The 23,977-nt window shown below is 53.3% G+C and overlaps 1 protein-coding gene across 7 annotated transcripts in view; it reads right to left on the reverse strand.

Annotated features, from left to right (window-relative positions):
* Klc (kinesin light chain) overlaps positions 1 to 23,977 on the reverse strand; it is a 105,074-nt gene that overhangs the window by 44,439 nt on the left and 36,658 nt on the right. For 2 of the 7 annotated variants that reach the window (XM_089555050.1, XM_089555052.1), the window contains exons 1-5: positions 12,177 to 12,535; positions 6,645 to 7,189; positions 4,494 to 4,812; positions 2,505 to 2,778; positions 485 to 792 (exon numbers count right to left, since the gene is read on the reverse strand). In XM_089555050.1, coding sequence (XP_089411176.1) covers positions 485 to 792; positions 2,505 to 2,778; positions 4,494 to 4,812; positions 6,645 to 7,189; positions 12,177 to 12,205 — 1,475 coding nt within the window. In that variant the 5' untranslated portion in view covers positions 12,206 to 12,535. Of the gene's footprint in view, positions 1 to 484; positions 793 to 2,504; positions 2,779 to 4,493; positions 4,813 to 6,644; positions 7,190 to 12,176; positions 12,538 to 23,977 lie in introns of those variants that run through there. The other 5 variants (XM_089555049.1, XM_089555051.1, XM_089555048.1 and 2 more) reach the window with 4 other exon arrangements.

A 23,977-nucleotide genomic window follows, 5' to 3' on the forward strand; every position in this document is an offset into this window, starting at 1 on the left:
GAAAGAAGCCGCGAGACTTCTGTGAACAAATCCCTGACGGTGCGTGTGCCGCGGAGCACCTGGCAGCTGTTTAGAGCTATCGTAGTCGCTCAAATTCGCTCGAAAAAGCAGACGACGATAACTGATTTCTTTGCCAAATAAAGGTACGTCCTGTTGCGGCAAACATTGTTTTTTGTTGTTCATTCGATATTTCGACATTCGGATAATTCGACAATTTTTCGCGGTTCCGTCAGTGTCGAATTAACGCGCTTTTACTGTACTGTTATAAAAGGGTTTGACTGTATGCCTATGTTCACTTTGCTTGTATGGTGAACTACTTTCCAGGTGAACAGGCGTGCTAGCTTTGGCAGCTTTGGACACTATGTACAGAACAGAGTATAGAAGCCCCGCTGATCTCCAAACTTTATTCCACTTTTACGACCTCGCCTAAATGTGCTCCGAGCAGTCGACAAGGCTTCCCGACCGGGGACGGAAGTGCACCCACCTGTCCACCTTGGCCGCCTTGTGCCAGCCGCCGTACTCGCCGTAGGGGGCGTTGTCCCGCCGTTGGCTCTTGTTCTCCTCACGCTCCTCGGCCAGCTGCCAGATGGGCTTGTTGTCGCCCGAGACGCAGCCAAACTCCCGCTCGTGGGCGCGCGTCAGCACCTGCTTGTAGAGCAGCTCGGCCTCCTTGTACTTGCCCTGCTTGAGGTAGGCCGAGGCCAGGTTGTTCTTGGTCTTGGCCACGTTCGGGTCGTCGGGACCCAGCGTCCGCTCGTAGATGTCCAGCGCCCGCTGGTAGTAGCGCTCCACCTGCGTGCACCACACACTGGGTGAATGGGCGCAGCAGCAGTCACGCGTTCCACTGAAGCAGAGAACATGGTTCCTAGGGATGCTAGTTTCCCACGACTCTGTGATTACGTGAAAAATCCTGATTGTGAGCGCTTTTTATGGAACCGTTTGTTAGTAGCCATAGTCTCTCCTTTGTTTTTATGCAACTGCTGCAGACAGACATCAGCAGGAACAACAAACATTGGAATCTGATTAATTTAAGCATCTGTACTCCACTGAAATCTAGACCCAAACTATGTCTCAGGCCTTGAGATGCTTGCTACCCCATATGCCTAAGAAATCTCATGCTTCAAGTGCAGTGCCTCTGGCAACAACACGTTCACACCCTTCCCCATACGGAAAGTCACGACGCTTGCATTTTTAAAAATTTTTTTGTAGGTTTGGTTTATTGGGGTTTAACGTCCCAAAGCGACTAAGGCTATGAGAGACGCCGTAGTGAAGGGCTCCGGAATAATTTCGACCACCTGGGGTTCTTTAACGTGCACTGACATCGCACAGCACACGGGCCTCTAGAATTGCAGTCGCAAAAAAGTGATAGTCGACTTGCTAGTTAGGCCAAATCCGAATTTAGTGCACTAGCGATGTGTAGCCATTGTTTTGCATTGTTTATTGGCATGACCTTGTCATGTCATCACAACCTCCCAGGTGTATACACAAGGAATATTATTACAATTATAAAAACATTCTAAATCATTCAGGCTAACCACAGCTGAACGAGGATCCCGTGCATGCCAGGTTTCTACCAGAAAAAAGGTTAGAGCTAGCAAGCATGCCTGAACTTAGTAAAGGATCGTGAGTCTGAACTGCTCGAAAATTAAAGCCTATTGTCAGATGAACAGGGTGAAAATTTCGATGTCCTGTCTGTCTGGGCTGGAATGGATGAAATGACCTCAACTGTCTCTTCCACTGCAGTCATTGTGGAGATGTTGTATCAAATAAGCAACATTTTTTGCGTGAAGGTAACACAAACCATGCCGAGTTACAACAGCCACCTACAATTTTAGAAGATGGACCTCTGCAGCATGCAAGGCAAGTGTTCAAAAAATAAACTTGCAGGTTTATTTCATTCATATCGCGGAATTTCGCCGATTCTTAATTCTGCGCGTGTGGAATTTTGCGGATTGTTCATTCTGCATCCACACAATTTGAAATTTTCCGCCGCAGAAAGTTAGGGGCCTCAACCTATGGGGCAGAAACGTGGAGGCTAACAAAGAGGGTTCAGCTTAAGTCAAGGACAACGCAGCGATCTATGGAAAGAAAAATGATAGGTGTAATGTTAAGAGATCAGAAGCGGGTGGAGTGGGTGAGAGAACAGACGTGGGCTAATGACACCCTAGTCGAAATCGAGAGGAAGAAGTGGGCTTGGGCAGGGCATGTAATGCAAAGGCAAGATAACCGCTGGTCCTTAAGGGTAATGGAGTGGATTCCAAGAGGAGGCAAGCGTAGTAGGGAGCGGCAGAATGTTAGTTGGCCGGATGAGATTAAGAAGTTTGCGTGGATACGGTGGCTGCAACTGGCGAAGGACAGGGTTATTAATTGGAGAGACATGGGAGAGGCCTTTCCCTGCAGCAGGCATAGTCAGGCTGATGATGATGATGCTAAAAAACAGTGAATCCCATGAGTGGCCAGCTGAGAACAGCCACCGCAAACACACACCAAGTGAGAGTACTCACCTCTTCGTACTTGCCCTGGTTCTGGCAGAGCAGGGCCAGGTTGTTGAGCTGCTTGGCCACGTCCGGGTGGTCCTTGCCCAGGACCCGCTCCCGGATGTCCAGGGCCCGCTTGCAGAGGGGCTCCGCGTCCCGGTACTTGCCCCGCTTGCCGTACAGCACGGCCAGGTTGTTGAGGGTGGCCGCCACCGCCGGGTGGCTCTCCCCCAGCGTCTTCTCCCGGATGGCCAGCGCATCGTTGAGCAGCGCCGCAGCCTCCTTGTACTTGTTCTGGTCCCTGCACAACCAGATAGATTCCCTCGACTTTCTCTAATGACAACCACCCACAACTGTGGCTCAGTGGCCACGACATCAGTCCCCGAGCACAAGCACGTCGGCTAGAGCCTGGTGTCATGATCAAGAGATTAGCACACGGTGTTGACTTCCGGCGTAGCCATGGCGACGGTGGCAACATCAAGCCTCGTCTGGAAGCAACCACCATACCTCTGCCAGTACACCCTCTGTCTACCCGACAAAGACTGCTCGCAGGTGTGCCGTAATGGATCACCCGGAGAGGACCTGGGTGTCACCTGGCTCCAATCAGCGTGCTTGGCCGCATCACGGTGTGGCCGTCAGCAACCAAAAAGGACGACGCATTGAAGTTGAGCACAGAAAGGGTTCCATTTCCAGTGTCTCTTCACGTGCCAAGCCACGCCGCAGCGGGCAGGAGGACGTTGACCCCAATTGCTGCTACCATGTATGTATACAAAGGTCCGTCTACGGCGATTCACTTCCCGCGTGCTTGCATGCTTGTCATCACGTGTTATGAAGAACACGTGTCGGCAACAGATGTCTACAACCAGCTGGCCAAGGAATGCTTCTTCCAAGGAAGGATGCTTCTTCAACGGCATCCTCCCCTCCAAAATGTGACGGGGGGGGGGGGGAGTGTGTGATCATGTGCCAAGGTGAACTTGACAGGGCACCTCCTCCTCGCTAGGGCCATCATCCTCCTAGGGACTTCAGGTAAATGAGAGCCTTACAAAACTCGGCAACAAGCGTGGCCGAGAAACTCGGCCATCTGCTTTACAAAATGCAAATAAGCCCAGTCGTCTTCTTCCGCCCTTCATCCAACTCCTTCCCTCGACGGCACTCCTGTCCTGGTTGGAACGGGCATCGTCTCGACCAAAGATCCATCAAGCAATATCCGAACCCCACATACAACACTGGCCAACCCAATTGCATTTTGGTGGCAAAAGCACTTCCCTGGTTGCATGTATTCCAAAAATGCCCACAAAAACCGTTTCAAAAAGGTGGATTTTGAAGGCAAAGCTAAAATGTGAAAATAGCCCAGTCCCATGACACTTTGGTGCACATTAAAGAACCACAGAGTGTTGAAATTAATACAGAGGCCTCTATTACAGTGTGCCTCATAGTCCTTTGTGCTGCTTGGGCACGTAAAAGTCAATCAACAATTGATGACAACAGGCAGGAGGTGTAACTGAGCTACTTTAGGCAGGTGATAAACACCTGTACAACTTTAACTGCTAGACCAGAGGTTCTCAAACCTTTTCACCGCACAACAACCCTGGTGACTTTCAAGACCTGCTGAATAGCCTCTCGTGTCTTCACTTTTGTCCCATCCTGCCTGAGATGCATGCAATAAAGACTGTTGAGATGTACGGTTTTGTCGAAAAGTGGTAAAATTCAATCAATAATGAGTGCCTGCAATATGAAAAAAAAAAAAAAACATTGAGTATCATCAGTCCCAAAATAAAAAAGGGGGCGACTGTGGTATGCATGGATTTAGGTCCTTGGGGAACTCAATAAGCACTCCAAAGAGTCCAATGGATCCCACGGAACCAAGTATGAGAACCACTCTGCTACAACACTGCTGTCCCAATGAGGTCCCAATGACGTCCCAGTGAGGTCCCACCGATGAAAGCTGGGCAACAAACTAGACTGGACGGTCGAGCAAGCTACAACTCTCTGGTAACCATGGTGCTGCACCCATACCTGTAGACGAGTGCCAGGATGTTGAGCATGGTGGCCACATCCGGGTGGTCGTGACCGCTCGTCTTCTCCAGGTCCTCGAGGGCCTGCTTGCAGAGGGGCACAGCCACTTCGTAGCGCCCCTGGGATGCGTACTGGATCACCAGGTTATGCAGGGTTCTCAGCCGAGCCGGGATCTCGTATCCCGCTGAGCCGCCACCCCCAGATGTCCCCATGGGGCCCATGCCCACACCTCCACCAGGTGGAGACAGTGCATCCTGGCCACTCTCTTCATCGTCGGGAAAACCCAGGTCGAGGGGCGGGTCACCTTCCCGTTTCTCACCTGCATGGAGGCATGCCACGCAGGGTCAACATCTCGTATGTGTCACAGCAGCACTATACCAGCAGGGAACTCAAGTTTTCACACTGAGGGCCAAGTGAAATTTCTCAAACTTTGCATTTTCTTGACTGTCTTAACTAACATACTATTTATTATGATTGCTTCATACTGGGCTACTTCTCCCTTTGTCTTTTTTTAATGCCAGCACCATCCCACTGTTCCACAGAAATAATCGAGTGGTATTTTATCTGTACACAAGTAACAAAAATCAAGCTAGAGACATCTAATAACTGCTCAGCATGATGAAGGTTACATTACAAGAAAATGCTGGCAGTAATGGATGAACAGTGATGTGATTGGCTGAAGCCATTTTGGAGCAGCTTTTTGGAGCAGCCAAAAGGGAATTTTGGAGCAGGGAAACAAGCTTTTGGAGCAGCTCAAGGCTCATTGCAAGTGAAAAAATTGACTTTGCGAGAAGTAAAATATTAAAATAAGGAGGAAACCTTTGGGAACAAAAAGGTGCTGTTCAATAGGATGTTAGGGGCATTTCGATACGAGCAAAATGCAAAAACACCCGTGTACTAAGATTTAGGTGCATATTAAAGAACCCCAGGTGGTCCAATTCTGGAGTCCCCCACTACGGCGTGCCTCATAATCAGATCGTGGTTCTGGCAATAATTTAATTAAATTAGAGGCAATTGTGAAACATCATATGTTGGCCCAAATAACTAATTTTAGAACTTCAGTGTCATGTAATCTTTTATGCGACCAAGTATAGATCAGCCCTGTGTTATAGCCGCCAAGCCCCTATAGGACAGCAGTTATAAATGGACAACAAGGAATTCACTGGAACTTTTATTTAAAAATGACTAGAATGCAGATCACAAGCTTACAGAAAAACAATGAAATAACACTATCAACGTTTCGAACTGAATAATAATTATGTACACGACAGCACAACTTTTCGGCTTCTTGGCCTATCAAAAAGCAGTGGACCTATTCTGTGCCTTTTTTCTGTGAGCAACATCACTCAGTCTTTAACTGCAAAATACTGCCTAGTTGGCTGCCTTAGGCGACATTTTGTCAACAGCAGCTGAAAGCCTTGTTTTCCCTTCAGCAAGCAAGGCCTGCCCACTTTCAATATCACCAAAATTCTTCATCTTTATGCCATTGTTGATGAGCAGCTCTGCATTCACCAGCATTTTCTTTGCTGTTTCTACTTCCAGCTTGAGGGTTTTGTCAGCATCACTTGGTGTCATCTTGGGAACATTGGCACGCTGCCGTTTGGCAGCCTGCTCTTCTTCAGCTGCCAAACGTTCTCTGTACCTTTTGCTTGCCCCTCGCACTGCTCTGACAACATCAGGCGTAACATAAAAGTGAAAATACGCGTTTGGCGCACAATAACAAAAATGTAGCAGGATGTAGCAGGTTTTGCCTTTTGGCGCACATCGGCGCAATTGGCGCAGCTATCACATCACTGTATCCTTTCTGGTGCCCTAATGCCAAGCAAAAGGCTCTTTTATAGAAAAAAACGCAGCGTGATGCACGCTCAAAGGCACCAATCGTCACCTTTAATGCCAGCGCCATCCCACCGTTCCACATTAATAATGGAGTGGTATTTTATCTGTACACAGGTAACAAAAGTCAAGCTACATACATCTAATAACTGCTCAGCCCAATGAAGGTTACATTACAGGAAAATGCTGCTAGTAATGGATGAGCTTTCTGGTGCCCTAATGCCAAGCAAAAAGCCGTTTCGTAAAAAAACATGCAGCGTGACGCAGGTTCAAAGGCACCAATCGCCACCCCAGTAACGTTAATAAGCGAGCGCTCACCCTGTGACTTCTGGGAGTCGTCGCCCTGGGTGGTGGTGGAGGCCACCGAGGTGGTGGAGGCGGACAGCTCGTCGTACTTCTTGAGCGAGTTGACAAACTGCAGCTGCTTGTTGTCCTCCTCGAGCTGGGCCACGCTCTGCTCGGAGGCCTGCAGCTTCTGCTGCGTGTTGGCCAGCTCGTCCCGCAGCCACGCGTTCTCCTGGCAGAGCCGGCGCACCTGGGCGCGCAGCTTCTGCTTCTCGGCCTCCACCGCCTGCAGGTGCGAGGCCAGGGCGACCATCACCTGCGCCTCGCCCAGGCCCAGCTCGATGGCCTCCAGGGACTTGTGCACCAGCTGGGCCTTCTCCTCCACCACCAGGCTGCCGGCCTTGTTGTCCTGCTGGGCGGCAGCCTGCTGGGCGGCCTGCACCGAGCTGCGCAGGCCCGTCAGGATCGAATTGTGCTCGTTGCGCAGCGCCTCCAGCCCCTGGATCACCGTCTTGGTGCTGCTCACTATGTCCTCCTGCGACATGGCCGTCATCTTGCCCAGCGTCTCTATCTTCTTCCTGCACAGGGGGAACACGGGTGAATCCTTCGGCCAAAGATCACTGCCGAGATTTTACTTAACGTGTAACCTAACCTGCTAAGCCCAATACACATTGTCTTCTTTCATCTTCCTCAGTGTCACCTTGAAAGCTACAAAACAACCTTTAGCAAGCACTGGCTAACCCAGCGACAAGCCCTCTGGGAGAACTGCACTGCATACCACTCCACTTTCGGAGCTGAGGCACTGGACAGCGCTTGACAAAGCAAGATGAATGAATGACAAGCAAGACGAATGAATGCAAGCAAGATGCAAGCAAGATGAATGAATGACAAGGCATTCATTCATCTTTGCGGGCAACATTTAATCACTGGACCTGCGTTAAAAAACCTGTTTATAATCCCCTTTACTAAACCCGAAACTCCTGCAAAAAGTTATGAGCTGGAACTATAAAAAGGACAGCATAAAATCCAGAATACAGTTTACTTGAAACTGGATGAACGTTAGCATTTGAAGTAAACAATCAGATGCCTAAACATGTATTCTCTCGCTTAAAACTTGCTTGCCATTCAGGTTTTAAGCCAAAAGGGATAAATACGCAACACAAAGCTCTAGTTTAGCGTTTGAACATCGTACACAAAAAAGCGCAGAGCCGCAAGTACAGCCTGTTTTCGGTAAAGAAACCTCAATGCAAATTTTAGCAAAAAAAAAAAAAAAAACTCGAGAGATAAGCACACTAGCCACCCTACAGGAGCGAACGTAAACAGCGGTTGGATAGTGGACACGCTTCGAACTTGGCCGGCTGTCAATCCAGTTCGCTGCAGCGGTGGCGTCGGGAATTACAAAAAGTGTCCCGAGCATCGCCTTCTCCGCAGTACACGGTTGCTTGGACGCCACGTAATGGCGCTCTACCATTGGAGTTGTGAGCGCCGTTTTGAAAACAGACGCGAAACTGTGCTACCTTTGGTAGCATATATAGTAACTCTAGTTATTTTCAGATGTCAGCTTATACAGGCAGCGAATGTGTCCTCCAAACCGAAAGTTACCCATGAAAAAGTAGTGTTGTTTTTGTGGCCGATTCCAGGCCCACGCAAGTCTTATTACCAAATATGGCACATTCTGGAGAGAGAACACTCTTGGCCGATGAGGCATTTGAGACTCAAAGCCCGTAGCAAAGCTATAACTGTGTTACTCTCTAGTTTTTGTCTTCCGCTGGATAAAAAAAAAAAAGTGTGCTCTAAATACTTCGCCACCCACCCTCCACAAAAACGAGAGCACCCCTCCAAGGCCAACACAGGTCAGGCCGACTAGAGTCACGTGACCTACATTACCCACTCCCCAAGGGCCACCAAGATAGCGTTTTCAATGGCCAGCAGGCGAAAGTGGTCGCCATATCACGCACCTACACCTGCCTCCCCAAAAAAAGTCCCCAACACAGCTCATATCTAAAAAAGGAAAGAAAGGGGAAGATAAGGAAAACAAGGAAGAATGGATCGAGAGCCCGAACGAGCGTCCCTCGGGGGACGACGACAAAGGGGTCCCGTGGCGGTGCTGCCCTTGGCCGTGAGCGAGGCGCACGTCGGCGCCATCGTGACGGTCTGGAAACGCCAGCGCGCGCCCTCCGACCCTCGGGGAACGTCGCCCAGGATCGTCGAGCGGCACGCGATCGGGTGTGCCGGTTTTATTACGGCGGCGTCGTGCGGTCACGGAAAGCGCCAACCGACTCCGCTGAAGATCCGCTAACAGTGAATCTCTCTGATCTCATCCTTTAGCAAACACCATAGAGCAGTGGGCACAAGCGGACCCCGCGCTTGCTCCGTACGACATCCAATAAGCGCAGAGTCACGCGCACGGGCCAGGACGCGGACTCCACCCGAAAACTCGTGCGGAATTCTGGCGAAAAAAGAAAAAGAAACGATGCCCGAGGAGGAACCGGGTGCAAAGTGGTCGCCGGGGAAGGGATATTTCCCCATCAATCTGCCAGGATAAGAAAGTCGACCGGGGTCTGCTGGGAGACGCAAGGCCAAAAAAGGCCGAAGAATAAAACGAGAGAGGAGGGGAGTGACAACACCCTTCCTTCCTCCGTCGGACTCGCATTTCGTCGGGCGGTAATGAGCGCGGCCGTAATCGACGGGCGGCGCACTCGAGAAGTGCTCGCGTGGAAGGGGGCACTTGCGAAACCCGCGCGGCCGGCGTCAAGCAGCGGGTACAGGGCCGAGCACAATCGATGGACACCGCTATTAACCCGCGCAGGTGATGAAAGGCCAAGGCTGCCTCTCCTCTTTTTTCCACCTTTTTCTCCGGCCCATAGGTGCTGCTCATCCCTATACCACCTCCAAGCCCCACGTCGTCCTTATTAAACTTTTCTTTTTCCCAGCACCCACTGACTGATTAAAAGGGAAGCGCACCCTGTCAAATAACAGAGTGGCTCGACACCAAGGATGTGCACCAGGCAACCAATGCACAGTAACCAATCCTCCCCCCCCCCCCCTCTGATTTTGCACAATTTGTTTTCTTAATCAGAATTTTTTTTTTTTTTCAAAATGAATGCACTTCCACCGGTCCAGGAAGCCCCTAAGCCGTCCGAACGGTGTCAAAACGGGAAACGGTGAGGGTGGGCAGGACGCTTTGCGGGAGACATAACGAGTTACCAACACGTGCCAACCGACATATGGGGTTTCCAGGCGGCGGGACCTTCTGCAACCCTTTAGGGGCGTCGCTGTAGACGAGGAGATTGTCCGAGATAGTTACCGTAGTACCTGCGGGTATCCGCTCCAGTTCCCCCCCCACCCCCCCTAAGCACGTTCTCCCAGCCGGCGGTGACACGTCGGCGTTATCGTCCAAGCAATGATAAAGACGCGTGCAATCGGTTCACGTAGCTGTGCCATATGCTTCGCTCTCCAGGCCGCCTTTCGCTTCCTTTTCGTCCAACGATTTCCCGCTTCTCTCCCATTCTCAACCATTTTAGGGCCTCGACTCCCGACGACGCTTAGTAGCAGTGTTTCAATTTAGGCACAAAAAATGAGCTCGAGATAGATACAGAGAAGGGGGAAAGGCAGGGAGATTAACCAGAAAGGTTTCCGGTTGGCTACCCTGCACCGACACAGCATAAAACAAGTCGTCCCGAAGCGCAGAAAGACTGTCATCGACATTTCTCGAAAGGTGGCGAGACAGTAACCTTCGGTGCGGAAGTAGCCCCACTCGACCTTGTAGGGCCGCCATCGAACAACGCTCGGTCGTTGCGCTAAACCTTCCGGACACTGCTGGCAAAATAATTCTCAACTTTGACGGAAACGGGGGCGGAGGGGGGAGACGCGACTCTTCCACAATCGATACAGCTTCGAGAAGCGGCACGCCGTGAGTAAACGCACTGACGTTCGAGCGTCGGCTGACGCACACGCCAGTGCGCGCTCCGAAGCGGCCGCCGATCGAGTCGCTGTTGCCGTGGCAACGAGGGAGCGCCCACACACAAACAACACACGCGAGCCCCGGCCCAGCGACGCGTGGAAAGCACCCCCGACCTTGAAGAGCGCGGGGATCATCCCTCCACTTGAACGGTGTCCGAAGCCCCGCTCCTGAATAATCCCGGACTCAGCGGGGCTTCCGACGACTATGAAGCCCCTGAAGGCGAGGGCAGACGGTTGAGGGGTGTCACCAATGAAATACCGCCAAAAGCGAGAACCACGACAACAAAAAGAACACCGGCAACTCATCGCCCCCGGGGTGTCAGTTGTCCAGTGGTCTGCAAAATGCCCAAGCAGGCAAGTTGGACCGCGAAACATGTACGCTGGTTCGGCGACGCCAAATTCCGCTTCTGGCAACACGCAGACGAGTACGGCAGGCAAATCGCGAACACCAGCCCGCTCTAACTGCACTGAAGGATTAACTCGCCGTTTATGTCACCGCCGGTTCTCGGTGACGTTCGCGTCAGATTGCTGCGGATTGTAACCCGTTAGAACATCCACAACTGTCGTTGCTTGCTTTAGGTTTCGTTTATGGGGGTTTAACGTCCCAAAGCGACTCAGGCTACGAGGGACGCCGTAGTGGAGGGCTCCGGAAATTTCGACCACCTGGGGTTCTTTAACGTGCACTGACATGGCACAGTGCATGGGCCTCTAGAATTTCGCTTCCATCGAAATTCGGCCGCCGCGGCCGGGATCGAATCCGTTAAAATATAATGGGATAGAAGAACATCGGCACATCCGTACCTACATCTGCAGTCATTCTCACGTTGCCACCAGGAGCCATGCACGAACACAACTCAACCTGTACGCTGCCGGCACCCTCCGCGCATACTTAATGCCCAGTCCAACTACCCCTGCCCCTCACAGACATTCACCATTTATCTAATATCAATCTCTCCTTTGAGGGCATTTCCGCCCGATGTGCTATCCAACAGACACACCCTTCCACCCACGGTCGGTCCACAATACATATATATTTGTTTTTATGCAAGCAATGATAGACATCTCAAGGTTCCGCCGTGCTACGACACGCCGATCCATAGCATCAAAGTACTTATCAAGCGATATCACTGATTTGGACTCAAGCTCTATCAGCAGTCTTTCCGTTGTCTCATCACTGAGTCAGGCAATGATGAATCTGCCGGACTCAGAGGAGCTCCATGACATGCCCACGTAAGCTGTACTGCATGGCTCGGCGTCCAAGCAATGCGAAAACGGAAAAGTTTTCTGATTTGCTTAAAACCGAACTGAAACTGACATCGAAGTAAACGTGCATCAGCAGGTGAAGTGCATTTGGAACATCGCTGACGGTCACCAGCAATCGATGACTGATCAAACGAGTTCACGCAACGGCTCTTCGTCCGTAAACCCGCGACAGCACAGCTGCACAGAGATCCTTTCCGGTTTTCCCTTCCGTGGCAGTGCGGCAAAGAGCGTAATGACAGGGACACCAAATTTACGGCGCCGGCAGGCTGACGCGATGGTGCTCCTGCACTAAGAAGACAAGCAAGATGACAGTGCAGGAAGGGGGACCGGGACACTCACAGCCTGTACTCTTTCATGGCTTGAGACATCACTGCGCACGCATCACGCGAAGAAGGCTCGGACGGCAGCAGACGATGCCCGGGGGAAAGAGGCGCCCCCGGCCCAAGTCTTGCGCGGCGGCGGCGTGCGGGGTCGTCCGGCCACCTCCACTCATCGCAAACCCGTCATCACTCCTCTGGCGCGCACACACACACACAACAGCACCCGGAATAATCGCGCCGAGACGAGAGGTAAAAAAAAAAAAGAAAAACTCCACCACCGCAGGGAACAGGCGAGGGACGGGTCACGCACGTGAAGCACGCCGCGGCTGCAGCACACGCGGTCTCTGCCGGCTGACTTCGCCGGCTTTCGAGCGCGCGCGATGATTGCCGGGACGACCGGCAAACATGGCGTCGCCCGTCGTGGTGGCGCTGCGGTCGCCAGTGACGTGTGGCGTCCGTATCGATTATGAAAGGGGGGGGGGGGGGGGGGGTGTCCTCGTGCGGATTCCGCTTCTTTTTGAGCCGCGGGCGAACGAAGCCAATTCTTTTGTTCCAGTGGCCGGCAGAGAGGAGGAAAGGGGAAGAGACGGCCGGCGCCGTGGCGGCGGCGGCCACGATTCGTCCGGATCGAATCGTGCAGACGCGGCGACAGCGATGAGTCACACCCGCGGCGACGGGAGGTCAAGCGGTCGCCAAGGGTGCCGGGTCGCAGTTGTCGGGCGTCGATCGACGCAACGGCAACACCAGCGGTTTCTGAACCGCTCGAAGGGGCAGGGGGAGGGATTCGCAATGGTGTGGAGCCGGTCGAACAGCCGGGGGGATGGCGCAAGACAAGGTGGGACACCTGCAGTCACCGTTACCATGACACGCGGAGCACAGCGGTATTGCGACTGCACTGGGACTCGACCTCTCATGAAGATCGTCAAGTCCCTCATAAAAGCGCCTCCGCAGTAAAACTAACTCCTGGCACACACACCGAAGTCGGACAAGTGTGACTCGGGAGTTAGCGTCAACCCAAAAAGCGCCACGCCCGTGGTCAGCCGACGGAACAAGCGGAGAGGCCAGCACGCGTCATCCGGAAGAGAGAGAGTGATTCCTACGCGCAACGCAATCGACCCGAAAAGCACGGACAGTGTAGCGCGTGGTCCCTCCTAGCGAGGAAAAATCTGCGAGCCAAATCACCCCCCGCCACTTGAGCCGCCGCCTGGCCGCACGTAGCGTGTGATACGTCCCAGTCGCCAAGCAAACGCTGCGCCCGGCCCGTAGTCACCGAACCAGGCAGGCTTAGCGCTCTCCCTCGCTAGGAAGAGCGCACGTGCGAGACCAGGAAAGAAGCGGCACGGTTCGGCGACCACGGAGACAGCGGAAGCGTGGCGGCGAGGAATCGGCGCAGTCTCCTTCTTGGCGTAACAGAGGACACGGCTCGGGGAGGAAGGGGGAACAAAGATGACGCGACCGCCGCTTCCTGGCCAGCTTCTTTTTCCTGCTAGCAACTGGGAAGGGGGACCCAGCGTGCAGCGCCAACTACGCGTGATCCTACGGGGTCAGCACGGCCACACACGGGGACACAAGCAAAAAGCGGGAGGTGCGAGAGTTGATCTCACCAAGAGACTATGCAAAGGAAGGGTGTCAGGCAGAGAGAGAGAGTGTGAGTGAACATTTATTATGCAAAAGATGCCCGGAGAGGATTGTGGGTGGGGTCCTAAGTCCAGGACTCCAATGGCTTCCGCCGACGCTTCGGCGATGGCAACTAGCACCTCCTGGTCTTCCAGGGTGCAGCTGGCCAGTGTCATCTCCTTTCAGCGCCGCGTTGCTTGGGTTTAGCTGTGCATGTCCATGTAATGTGTGGGAATATCACCACACCACGGACATTTATCTGCGGATAATGTTAGGGGAACGGTAGGCGTCCGCAGGGGAAAGTTGCTTATGTGGCGAGGGGCGGAGACGCCGACGTAGGCGGGGACACACGATCCCTCCAATGCTATTCAACGCGTCTTTACAGGACGCGGTTAGAGATCTAAATTGGGAAGGGCTGGGACAAAAGTTAACGGTTAGGTTAGCGGGTTTGAGTGACCCAAAGCGATTCGGGCTGCGTGGAACCCCGTCGTCGAGGGCTGCGGATAATTGGTACGCCCGCGCTTCTTTCTTGAACGCGCACTGACATCGCACAGTGCAGAATGACTTACTAACCTGCGATTCGCTGATAACACCGCCTTGCTAAGTAACTTAGGGTGCGCACTGCAAAGCATGATCGATGACCTAGAACAGGCAAAGCAAAACGGTGGGCTTGAAAATCGTTATGCAGGAAGTTAAAAGTAATGTTCAACAGTCTCCGAAGGTAACCGCAGTTTACGATAGGCAGCGAAGCGCTGGAAGTGCTGAGGGATTAGATCTACTTAGGGAAGGTAGTGATCGCAGATCCGGCACACACGAGAGTGAAATAAGTAAGAGACTAAGAATGGAGTGGAATGCGTGTGGCACGCACTATCAGATCATGAATGGCAGTTTACCAATATCCCTTAAGAGAAAAGTATACAACAGCTGTATCTTACCGGCACTTACCTATGGGGCAGAAAGGTGGAGGTTAACGAAAAGGGTTCAGCTTAAGGACACCGCAGCGAGCTATAGAAAGAAAAATGATAGATGTAACTTCAAGAGACCGGAAGAGGGCAGAGTGGGTCAGAGAACAAACGCGGGTTAAAAGAGGAAGAAGTGGGCTTGGGCAGGGCATGTAATGCGAAGGCAAGATAACCGCTGGTCCTTAAGGGTAACGGAGTGGATTCCGAGAGAGGGCAAGCGTAGCAAGGGACGGCAAACAGTTAGGTGGGCGAATGAGATTAAGAAGATTGCGGGGATACAGTGGCCGCAGCTGGCAAAGGACAGGGTTAATTGCAGATACATTGGAGAGGCCTTGCAGAGGGCGTAGTTGGGCTGAAGGTGATGCCGATCAAGCACGCCGCCAGGATTTTCTTTTTTTTTTTTTCGGGAGGGGCCCCAAGGTAATCTTCGAGCTGGCGGGGGGATGCTTGGATACGTGGCAGATGTCGATGAAATAGTAGGCTTCACTAAAGTTCGGTCAATGCATACCACTTTGAGTCTTATGTATGGCGTTCGAACAGCCGTCACGTGCAGCTACAAGATGCGCTCGAATGGAAGGCGCCATCAGAGAGTGCACAGCAGAGGGACTGGTTACCACGTTGGTGTTCAACTGGGATCATTGCGGATGGAAGGGTACCCATCATTACGTCCACCCAGCGTCCTGAGCCAAACAACGCCCCGAAGTGCGCCGTTGGGTGTACGACCCCGCTTTCGAGGCCGCGTGGTAAGGAAGTTGGCCGCAAAGCGTCCTTGACCATGGGATGACCTCAAGGAGCGAGTGGCGACCGCACGGGTTCACGCGAGAGGTTGCGTAACGACAATGCTCGAGGAAAAGCTGCGACGCGATTGCAGACTCACTACCGGTCTTCCTCGCGGTCGCACGGCAGCACTATCGAACGCTGACGGGGTCCCAAGATACTGGGACCAGCGTTGTGGCGGCGTTGGAAACCTGCGCCTTTGGACAAGCACCATCTTGATGCTACGCACCAAAACGAAGAGCTACGACTGCCGCGATCGAGTGGAAGCGAACGCGATGTCACAACAGTTGCGCAAGATCCAGATGCAGCCAACCGTACATGGCCCAGGGCGCGGCTTTGTTATCTGTGAAGACGAAGTACCGTGAGGTAAGCGATTTATATGGGAACCGAAGCCCGAAGACATTCAAGCAGGTCCCACAGTGTATTCTATTCGTTGCCAGCTGTATGCCAGCTGCGTAACGACAGAAAGATTTTAACCAATAGCCACCTCTGAACAGCATGCGAGGGCATGAAAAAGTCGCCAGAAAGGACTCCCCAAATTTCGCGCGGAATTGTGGGTCCTCTGCTGCGTGCAGAAGTACTATTTGGCTCAGGTGTTCATGACAACGCAATGTAGTAATGTAGTAAACTCTCCTCAAATGGAGTGTCAGGGCCCCTTAAAGGGCTCCTGTTTGGTAAAATTTCTAAGGCATAATAAGCAATAAAACAAGAAAAAAAAACAAAAATGAAAACCACCGCGGTGCCTCAGTTATTCTGGATCAGTTCCTGGCCACGGCGGCCGCATTTAAATGCACGCGCAGCGAAAGAAGAAAAGAAAAAAAGCACCGCCCTGGTAGTCTACGCGTGAAAAACACGTCATTAAGGGACAAACATGGCGGTTCGCGGCGCTTAATTCCTCCCGAAGCCCCCATCCTTCCGTCAGGCGCTTCGCACCGTGCCCTCTGAGCCTCGCTAGACCAGTAGGGTGCATGCGGCAACACCTCGTAATGCGTGCACCCGACGATGGCACGGGCTCGGCCGGACCCGGCAGGCGAGCAGCCCACGCTCAAGTCTGCACACCACGCCGGCGACAATTGCGTGCACTGCCGCTGAATACGCGGACACGGAGACCGCTTCCGACGACGCGGAAGGCGGGCAGCAACGTCGCGTCGCACGCGGCCACGTGTGTTCTCGAATCACAGGCAAGGCGAGGAGAACAGCTTTGCATCAGCCAATCCGAGCGCGTTTAATCGACTACGTGGACAAAAACCCGCACTTCCGCATCGGCGCTGTACACGTCGACATCGCGCGCGGACTCGAAGGAGCGGTGCGGTCTGCTATGCACCGTACGTGCAAAGAAAATGGTCTCGGGACTTCCCAGAGCGTTTAAAAGAGGCCAGGCGGGGATTGAAATTCAATCCCGAGTAGCCCAACCTCTCCCCAGGCTACCACGCTATAGCAGCCCCAGCATACGCAGCGCTGCACGCAACTAGGATGAGCCGGAGCGATGCACGATCGGCCGACTTCTGTCGGCGACACCGTGCGGCGCCAAGGGCGCGTGACCGAAATGCAAAATCCGCCGATGCGGGGCGACCCACGGGAGAACAGTCTCAGCGGGGAGCCGAGCCAGACGGCGTCGGCGGAGACGGCGGAGAGCGCGCCCTGTCGCAACGCTGCCCGCGATAGTATGGCAAGAGGGAACGCGAGGAGCTCCTCGGTCCGGTTACGATGACACAATCGCAACACGCTGCGGCAAGGACCAGCCGTCGCGCGCACCCAGCTAGCTGTCGGCGGTTGCCCGTTACAACAACGCGGCGACCGCTCCGCCTCGATGGAACTACCACCGGGGAGGAAGCGCCGGAAAGCGCTGTCTCCTGCATGAACCACGCTTTTCGAGACATCGGCCCATTCATGAGCAAACTTCCCGCTTCGCCGCCGCGCTATCTACGGGGAGATAGCGGGGGGCGCCTTTTAACAACACGTCTTCGCGTTACTGCTCGCGCTCTCCTGGCCGCAGACACCCCCGATCCTTAAAACGTCGTGACTCAAGTATATAGGCGACCGGCCGAGTGGACGCGCATCCGGTCGATGCCGAATCTGGGCTACTACCAGAGCTATCAGTGGCTTCGGAGGAAGCACCGTTACACAGCTGAAGAGGACCTTGGACACCTATAGGGAAGAAGGCTCGTCCAGCTAGCAGGCTTTTCACGGGACGTCGGACGAATTCGCGTGAAAGAGCTGCGGCGTACACTTCGTTCGCCCTAATGTTCACTAATCGCGTCCCGTTCCGCGCAAATCGTTCAATTATAAGAGCGAAGAAACCGGTATACGACTCCGTCGGGAAACGTGCGCGGACTACAGAGGACAACGACACCGCTTAACCACGACCATAGCCTCCTTTATAGTATAAAGGAGGCTATGACACGACGCAAAGTAAGTTGCACATACCCAGACACAAGCGATGCAGGTTAGCGAGTGACATGCTTCCGGGCTACCATAAAACAAGGCGAAGGAAGAAAGGGGGGGGGGGGGGGGGGGGTACAATGAACGGCTCTGCACGGGTCGCTGTCCGCACTGCTGCTTGGACTCTAAATTCGAATGCCCTTGAGGTAGGAAGTCGAGGCACGCGAACGACCTCTACGTCAGACTGCTCGCAGAATGAAACGAAGGCGAATGAAAGTACGAACACTCGGAGCCGAGCTGCCCCGAGGGATGCAGGCCCGACTGCGGTGGAGCACGACAGGAATACGTTACGGGGCTCTCGAAACAGCAACGCCACGGGCGGTGAGCAGGAGAGAAAAAAAAACAAAAAAAAAGGAGAAGTCCGCAAGAGGCCGTCAGTCAGCGGCGCATTTCAATGGCTTACAAAAAAGGAGGGCCTCCGAAATGGGTCACACAGCTCGCGCCCGACTTCGGCCGCGCGGAAGACACGAATACGCGAAGGAAAAAAAAAAAAGAAATAAAAGAGAGCCACCGGACAGCGCCAGAGGCAGAAGGGCGAGAAGGAGGAAGCAGGCAACCGAGTCAAGTTCATCACCGTCCGACGACTGGCTCCGCCGCCCGAGCAATCATCACCGCGCCAGACGCACTGCGTCTTCCCAACCTCTTCCCACACCAACTGAACAGCCTCTCTCGATCGGGGCCACGATGTGATGAGGAACGGCGCCTCGCCACTGAAAAGAGAGGGAGGGGGGGGGGGAGGCAAAACGCAAAGACGGGCACCGAGAACGGCGTTTTCTTTTGCTTCGTTTTTCCCTCATACATCCGAGGCGCACACAAGAAGTGACGCTTCTCGCGGCAATGCGCGGAGGCAATACGCAAGTTACGACCGTCTGCTTTCCGGCCGAGGAGAAAAAAGAGGCAGCGATGGGCTCTCATCCATCCACGCGTCCTCCGCACATCATCCGTCCATCGGTCGAACGAGCTTCGACGTAACCTCCTTGGGTTGGACGGCGATCTTTTTCGCTGCTTCCGACGCGGCCCGGGATGAGACGTACAACCGATCGAGAGGAGCTGAACGTTTGCAGTCTTCGACGAGCGCAAGTGGGGCGCGTCGAAAGGACTCCCTTCGGAGGGGAGTGGGGGAAACCAGCCTGGGTGCGCGCGATTGCGCACGCGGCCCCAATATGTGCGCCGGATACGTACGAAGGAAAATGCGGCCGAGATCCATCAAGGGGATATTGAGAAGCAAAATATCCCCCTCAATGCAAGGAAGAAAAAAATTCACGGAGAACTTCGGCTCTCTAAAGTGCTGCAAGGTGAAAGCCTTTCCTGGCGCACTGTTTGGCATTGATTGCGAGACTGTTTGTGCTGTACTAGTGCTTTATTTGACTACACATTACAACTACGCACTTTGACTGCTTCTTTAGCACGACTCTCTCTCTGCTTCGATGAGTTCAGCTGTGTCCATGGCTCTGTGCGCAGTAATGAGGTCACCCACGGACGCCTTTCGCCCCCTGTCGGACCGGACGACAACTATTTTTTGATTAGTTGTCGTCTGCTCCAAAGGGGGCGTCAGGCGTCCGTGGGTGACGTCATTACTTCGAATCCGCGCACTCTGACGTCATAACCATTTCGACCACCCGAAAAGCGTGACACCTCTGCTGACCACCTTCTGTCGACAACGATGAGGCATTAAAGGATTTCGCCTTAAAAGTGCTAGGGTTTGAACGTAGTTAAACCGAGTTCTGGCATCTGCATGTGCGGTTTTTCACACCCCCTCTCCACTCGGCGGAAGTTGGCGCGACGCTCCCCTCCGAACTAACCCGAGTTACTCCGAGATTCCACACAAGATTCTTGGTTAGGTTTTGACTCCGTTATGCATGCAGTGCTTTCGCACAGCTCCCAACTTTTGCGATAAAGCCGCCCCAAGGACGAAACATAAATACCTCCAAAAACTTCTTACGACAGACCTCCCTGATAATCGCAGATGCAGAATAGGGTCGCTGCGGACGTGCTCACATTTTGCTGCGAGGCGCGAACTACGCTCCTGGGCCGACGACTTCCAAATCGCCGTCGATTTCGCAACGTCTAGCCGTCCAGCTTGCTCACAGTGACGTCAAACGTTCTGACCGAAAACGAAAAACAGCGCTGGGTTTTGAACACGTTGACATGAAAACCTCGTATATCCGAGCTCCATGAGAACAGGGAGCGCAAAATATATGTCGCGAATTCGAGGCACCTGAAAGGGAATATGTGTTATATACCGGGTGTCCCAGCTAAATGTAACCAACCTTCTAAAAAGACGAAGTGTCCAAGTCCAATGAAACCAACTAAATGTTGTTCAGAGTCGCATGGCCTAGTCTCGAGTATTTTTTTTTCATTCTTCAAAGTTCATTAATTAGTTACGCCTAATTTGCTAACTTTTTAATTATTGACTTCAGGAAAAAAGTGTCAATGGAAATGTTCTAGATCGCCTCGGAAAACCGCTAGTAGAAGTGCTGTTTCCATCACGGTACGATTTACGTAGCTTCATTTATCAGCCTTAAAAGAAAGTTATCACGTGACCAGCTGCTCGCTCGCTTCTCTGCCCCAATGTGCACCCAAAGTCTCATCGAGGAGAGGACTTCAGGAAAACACGATTTCTTTCTCCAAGGTTCATCTTGGGACGTTGAAGTGGCACGGTTGTCACGTGGAGGCTTTTCTTTATTGTCCGAATAACGGTTAAAGGACGGTAAAAACACTTTACGTAAATAGTACGTTGCTGCAATTGTTTCAGTCAGCTGTTTTTCAAAGCGATCTACAACTTTTGCATTGACACTTTGTTCATCAAGTCAATAATTAAAAAGTTAGCTAATTAAGCTTAACCAATTACTTAACCTTGAAAAAAGAAAAAATACTGCAGACTAGGTCACGCGACTCTAAAGAACCCTCAGTTGGTTTCAGACGGCTAGGGCATCCCGTGTTTTTTAAAAGCTTGGTTACATTTAGCTGGGACACCCTGGTATATATCTTCGCCTTGCCACGTGGTGACGGGTAGGGTAGTTTGGTTGCGCGGCAACAGGCATAGAGCGAAACAAAACTGCGCGAAGACGACGGGACAAAAGAAAGGCACGAATACACACACACAAAGCGCAGACTCGGCGAACATGTCCCCAGGAAGGACCCAGGGCGCCGAAGAGCCTCTGGATTTCGGGCGGCACAATCTTGCGCTTCAGGCAGTAGCCCAAGACTCTTGACTGGCACGTTGACAGTGCGATGAGGTTAACATAGGTAGTTGCCGCTTGTCCCTTGTTCATAGGAAGAGTGGTATAGCCCAGAGTAGAAGAAATGTATCGAAGTAAGACATGATGTTGGGCTAGTCGATGAACCATGAACCGACTAGCCCAACATCATGTCTTACTTCGATACATTTCTTCTACTCTGGGCTCTACCACTCTTCCTATGAACAAGGGACAAGCGGCAACTACCTATGTTAACCTCATCGCACTGTCAACGTGCCAGTCAAGAGTCTTGGGCTACTGCCTGAAGCGCAAGATTGTGCCTCCCGTAATCCAGAGGCTCTTCGGCGCCCCGGGTCCTTCCTGGGGACATGTTCGCCGAGTCTGCGCTTTGTGTGTGTGTATTTGTGCCTTTCTTTTGTCCCGTCGTCTTCGCGCAGTTTTGTTTCGCTCTAACCATGAACCGACTAGCCCAACATCATGTCTTACTTGCGACAGGCATGCAGTGGCTTTCACCCTCGAATGCTAACCGTGGGAAAAATCCGCGCCTCTGTCCGCGGCGCTCTCCGTCTCACGAAGACGACGCGAACGCGGATGGTACCACCGCCACAGGCGGTGGAAACCCGCCATCGAGGCCCACGAGTGTGAGTTCTCAATGCGAAACTCCGAATTCCTCCTCGTCCCGTCGAAACCCGGCCAGCCGCAGCCGCCTGTGCTCCAGATCGGCAGTGGAACGGGTCTCACGGCTCGCGCAAGGTCGCTCACAAAGGAATAGGCGCAAGGAGAACCCCTTCTCTGCTGCGCTTAGTGCGGTAGGAAGGGGGAATAAGAAAAAGAAAAAAAACGAACAAGACGTGCTCGTCAGTGTATGCAAACATCTGTACACAAAACCAGACACGCTGAGCGCCCCATAAAGAGTAAGGCGTACGTTGTCCACTATACGCGACCGTATAGTAGCGTTGCGAACTGACCGCCAGAGCATCCGATACTCGTAGGATGCTGTACAGAAATTGCATAGGATACGCTGTGCACTCTCACCCTTGTAGGGCTCCGGAAAGCAGGGCACCGTGCGCAAGGCTTGGTGTTGCAATCCGCACGGAACAGCGGCGAATCCGACGAGAAGGCACTCGAAGACGGGGACCGTCGACCAGTGCGCGAACACACACAAACGCGCGGTCAACGGCGATCGAGGAGAGACAGCGCCCATCAGAGACGCGCGCGCACCGGGCGTGAAGGTCGCCGCGGACGCACCTGCGTTCACAAAGGGGGCGGGGGCAGACACGGCCGCCATTCCCGAGAAGAACACACGGCAGCGATCACCGGTCACGCGAGCACAAAACTGCCACGCGTGTTGCCACCGGGGAACTCGCAGGCAGGCAGCTACGCAGGACAAGGGACGCGTATAGCCTCCTGGAAGGACGACGGCGGAGAGGACCGACCCTCGGCCACATTTCGCCGGGCCCGAAGTAGCGGCCACGACGTTTCAGAGCTGCCGTAGGCGAAGGATGTACACACTCGAACACGGATGCCGCCAACTCTACGGAGTCACGCACGCACTCGCGGACATACCCCGGGCGGAGAACAATACCGGCAGTAGCGGCCAAGCCGAAACGTCGGCGGTGTCCCCGAACCATGGAACAGGCTGCGCGCGATGAACGGCAGCAGCCGCCGACAATTACGTGACAAAGGAACTGCCTAACAACCACCGGGAGCAGGCTGTGAGCGCATGCCACGCGCACGCGCAGTTTAAAGGAACGCTCTAACTATAAACACGAGGGCTTGAGAAACTGCGCGCGCATGCGCCCTGTACATCCCATTTCCACCTGACAGCAAGCTTGGTGGACAGTAATGTGTACACAGTATAAAACACTGTGAAATGCTGATTTTCTCAGGTTTTGTGCACAATAGAAAATATGGTTTAGTCTGTCATTTCCACATTCTTCACAAACGGCAGGCTTGTCTTGTTTCATGAGAAGGGGGGGGGGGGGTGCGCTTTCGATGCAAAGGCGGCATAAAATCCCTACCATAAAGGCTTTTGATTGTACGTCACTACGGACAGCGCACGATGCTGGCTTACTGGAGATAAACATGGTGTTCTTCCTGGAAGGGCGCTGCCACGCTTGTCGACAGGGGTATCCCGAGTGGCACATATCGACGCACTACGACGCAAAAGCGCGCAATGCCCACAGCGATGGCACGATGGTTCGGCGATGTATACTACATACCCCCACAACTTGATCACGACCCTGTCAATCGCCTACCGCAACACCGCCACGGAAGACGCAGAGACGGACCGAGCACTGGCAGCGGCCGTGGCAATGCGAGCGGGTCTTGGCGCCCCGACAGGCCGCGCCAGGCCGGCTGCCAACTTCCAGGGTCGCTGTCCAGTCCGCAAGCCAGAGGAAGGGAGAGAGAGTGTGAGAAAGCGCGCCACTCCTCCTCGCCGGAGAAGCGCCTTGGGTTGCCACACGCAATGGGTTGAACAGAAAGAGCAACGCGGTGGGCCAAGCACCGGCGCCAAGACGCCACCGCTCACCCTATGGGTAATAAGGGAGTAATTACGCATTGACATCCACCTGAACGCAGCCATACGGCTACAAAGGAAAGCTGTACAGCTTTCTCAGAAACTTCGCAGTTAAGGCTCTCGCCCTACCATAAGCTTGCCGTCCTGGTTAGCTCAGTTGGTAGAGCGACTGCTCCGGTGAAGCGGTGGTCCCGGGTTCGATCCCCAGACAATGACTAACTTTTCTTTAACTGAGAATTTCTGAGAAAGCTGTACAGCCTTCCTCTGTAGCCGCAGGGCTGCGCTCGGTTGGACGTCAACG

This window comes from Amblyomma mixtum, chromosome 8 (assembly GCF_055824585.1).
Source record: "Amblyomma mixtum isolate Tamu chromosome 8, ASM5582458v1, whole genome shotgun sequence".
Lineage (NCBI taxonomy): Eukaryota > Metazoa > Arthropoda > Arachnida > Ixodida > Ixodidae > Amblyomma > Amblyomma mixtum.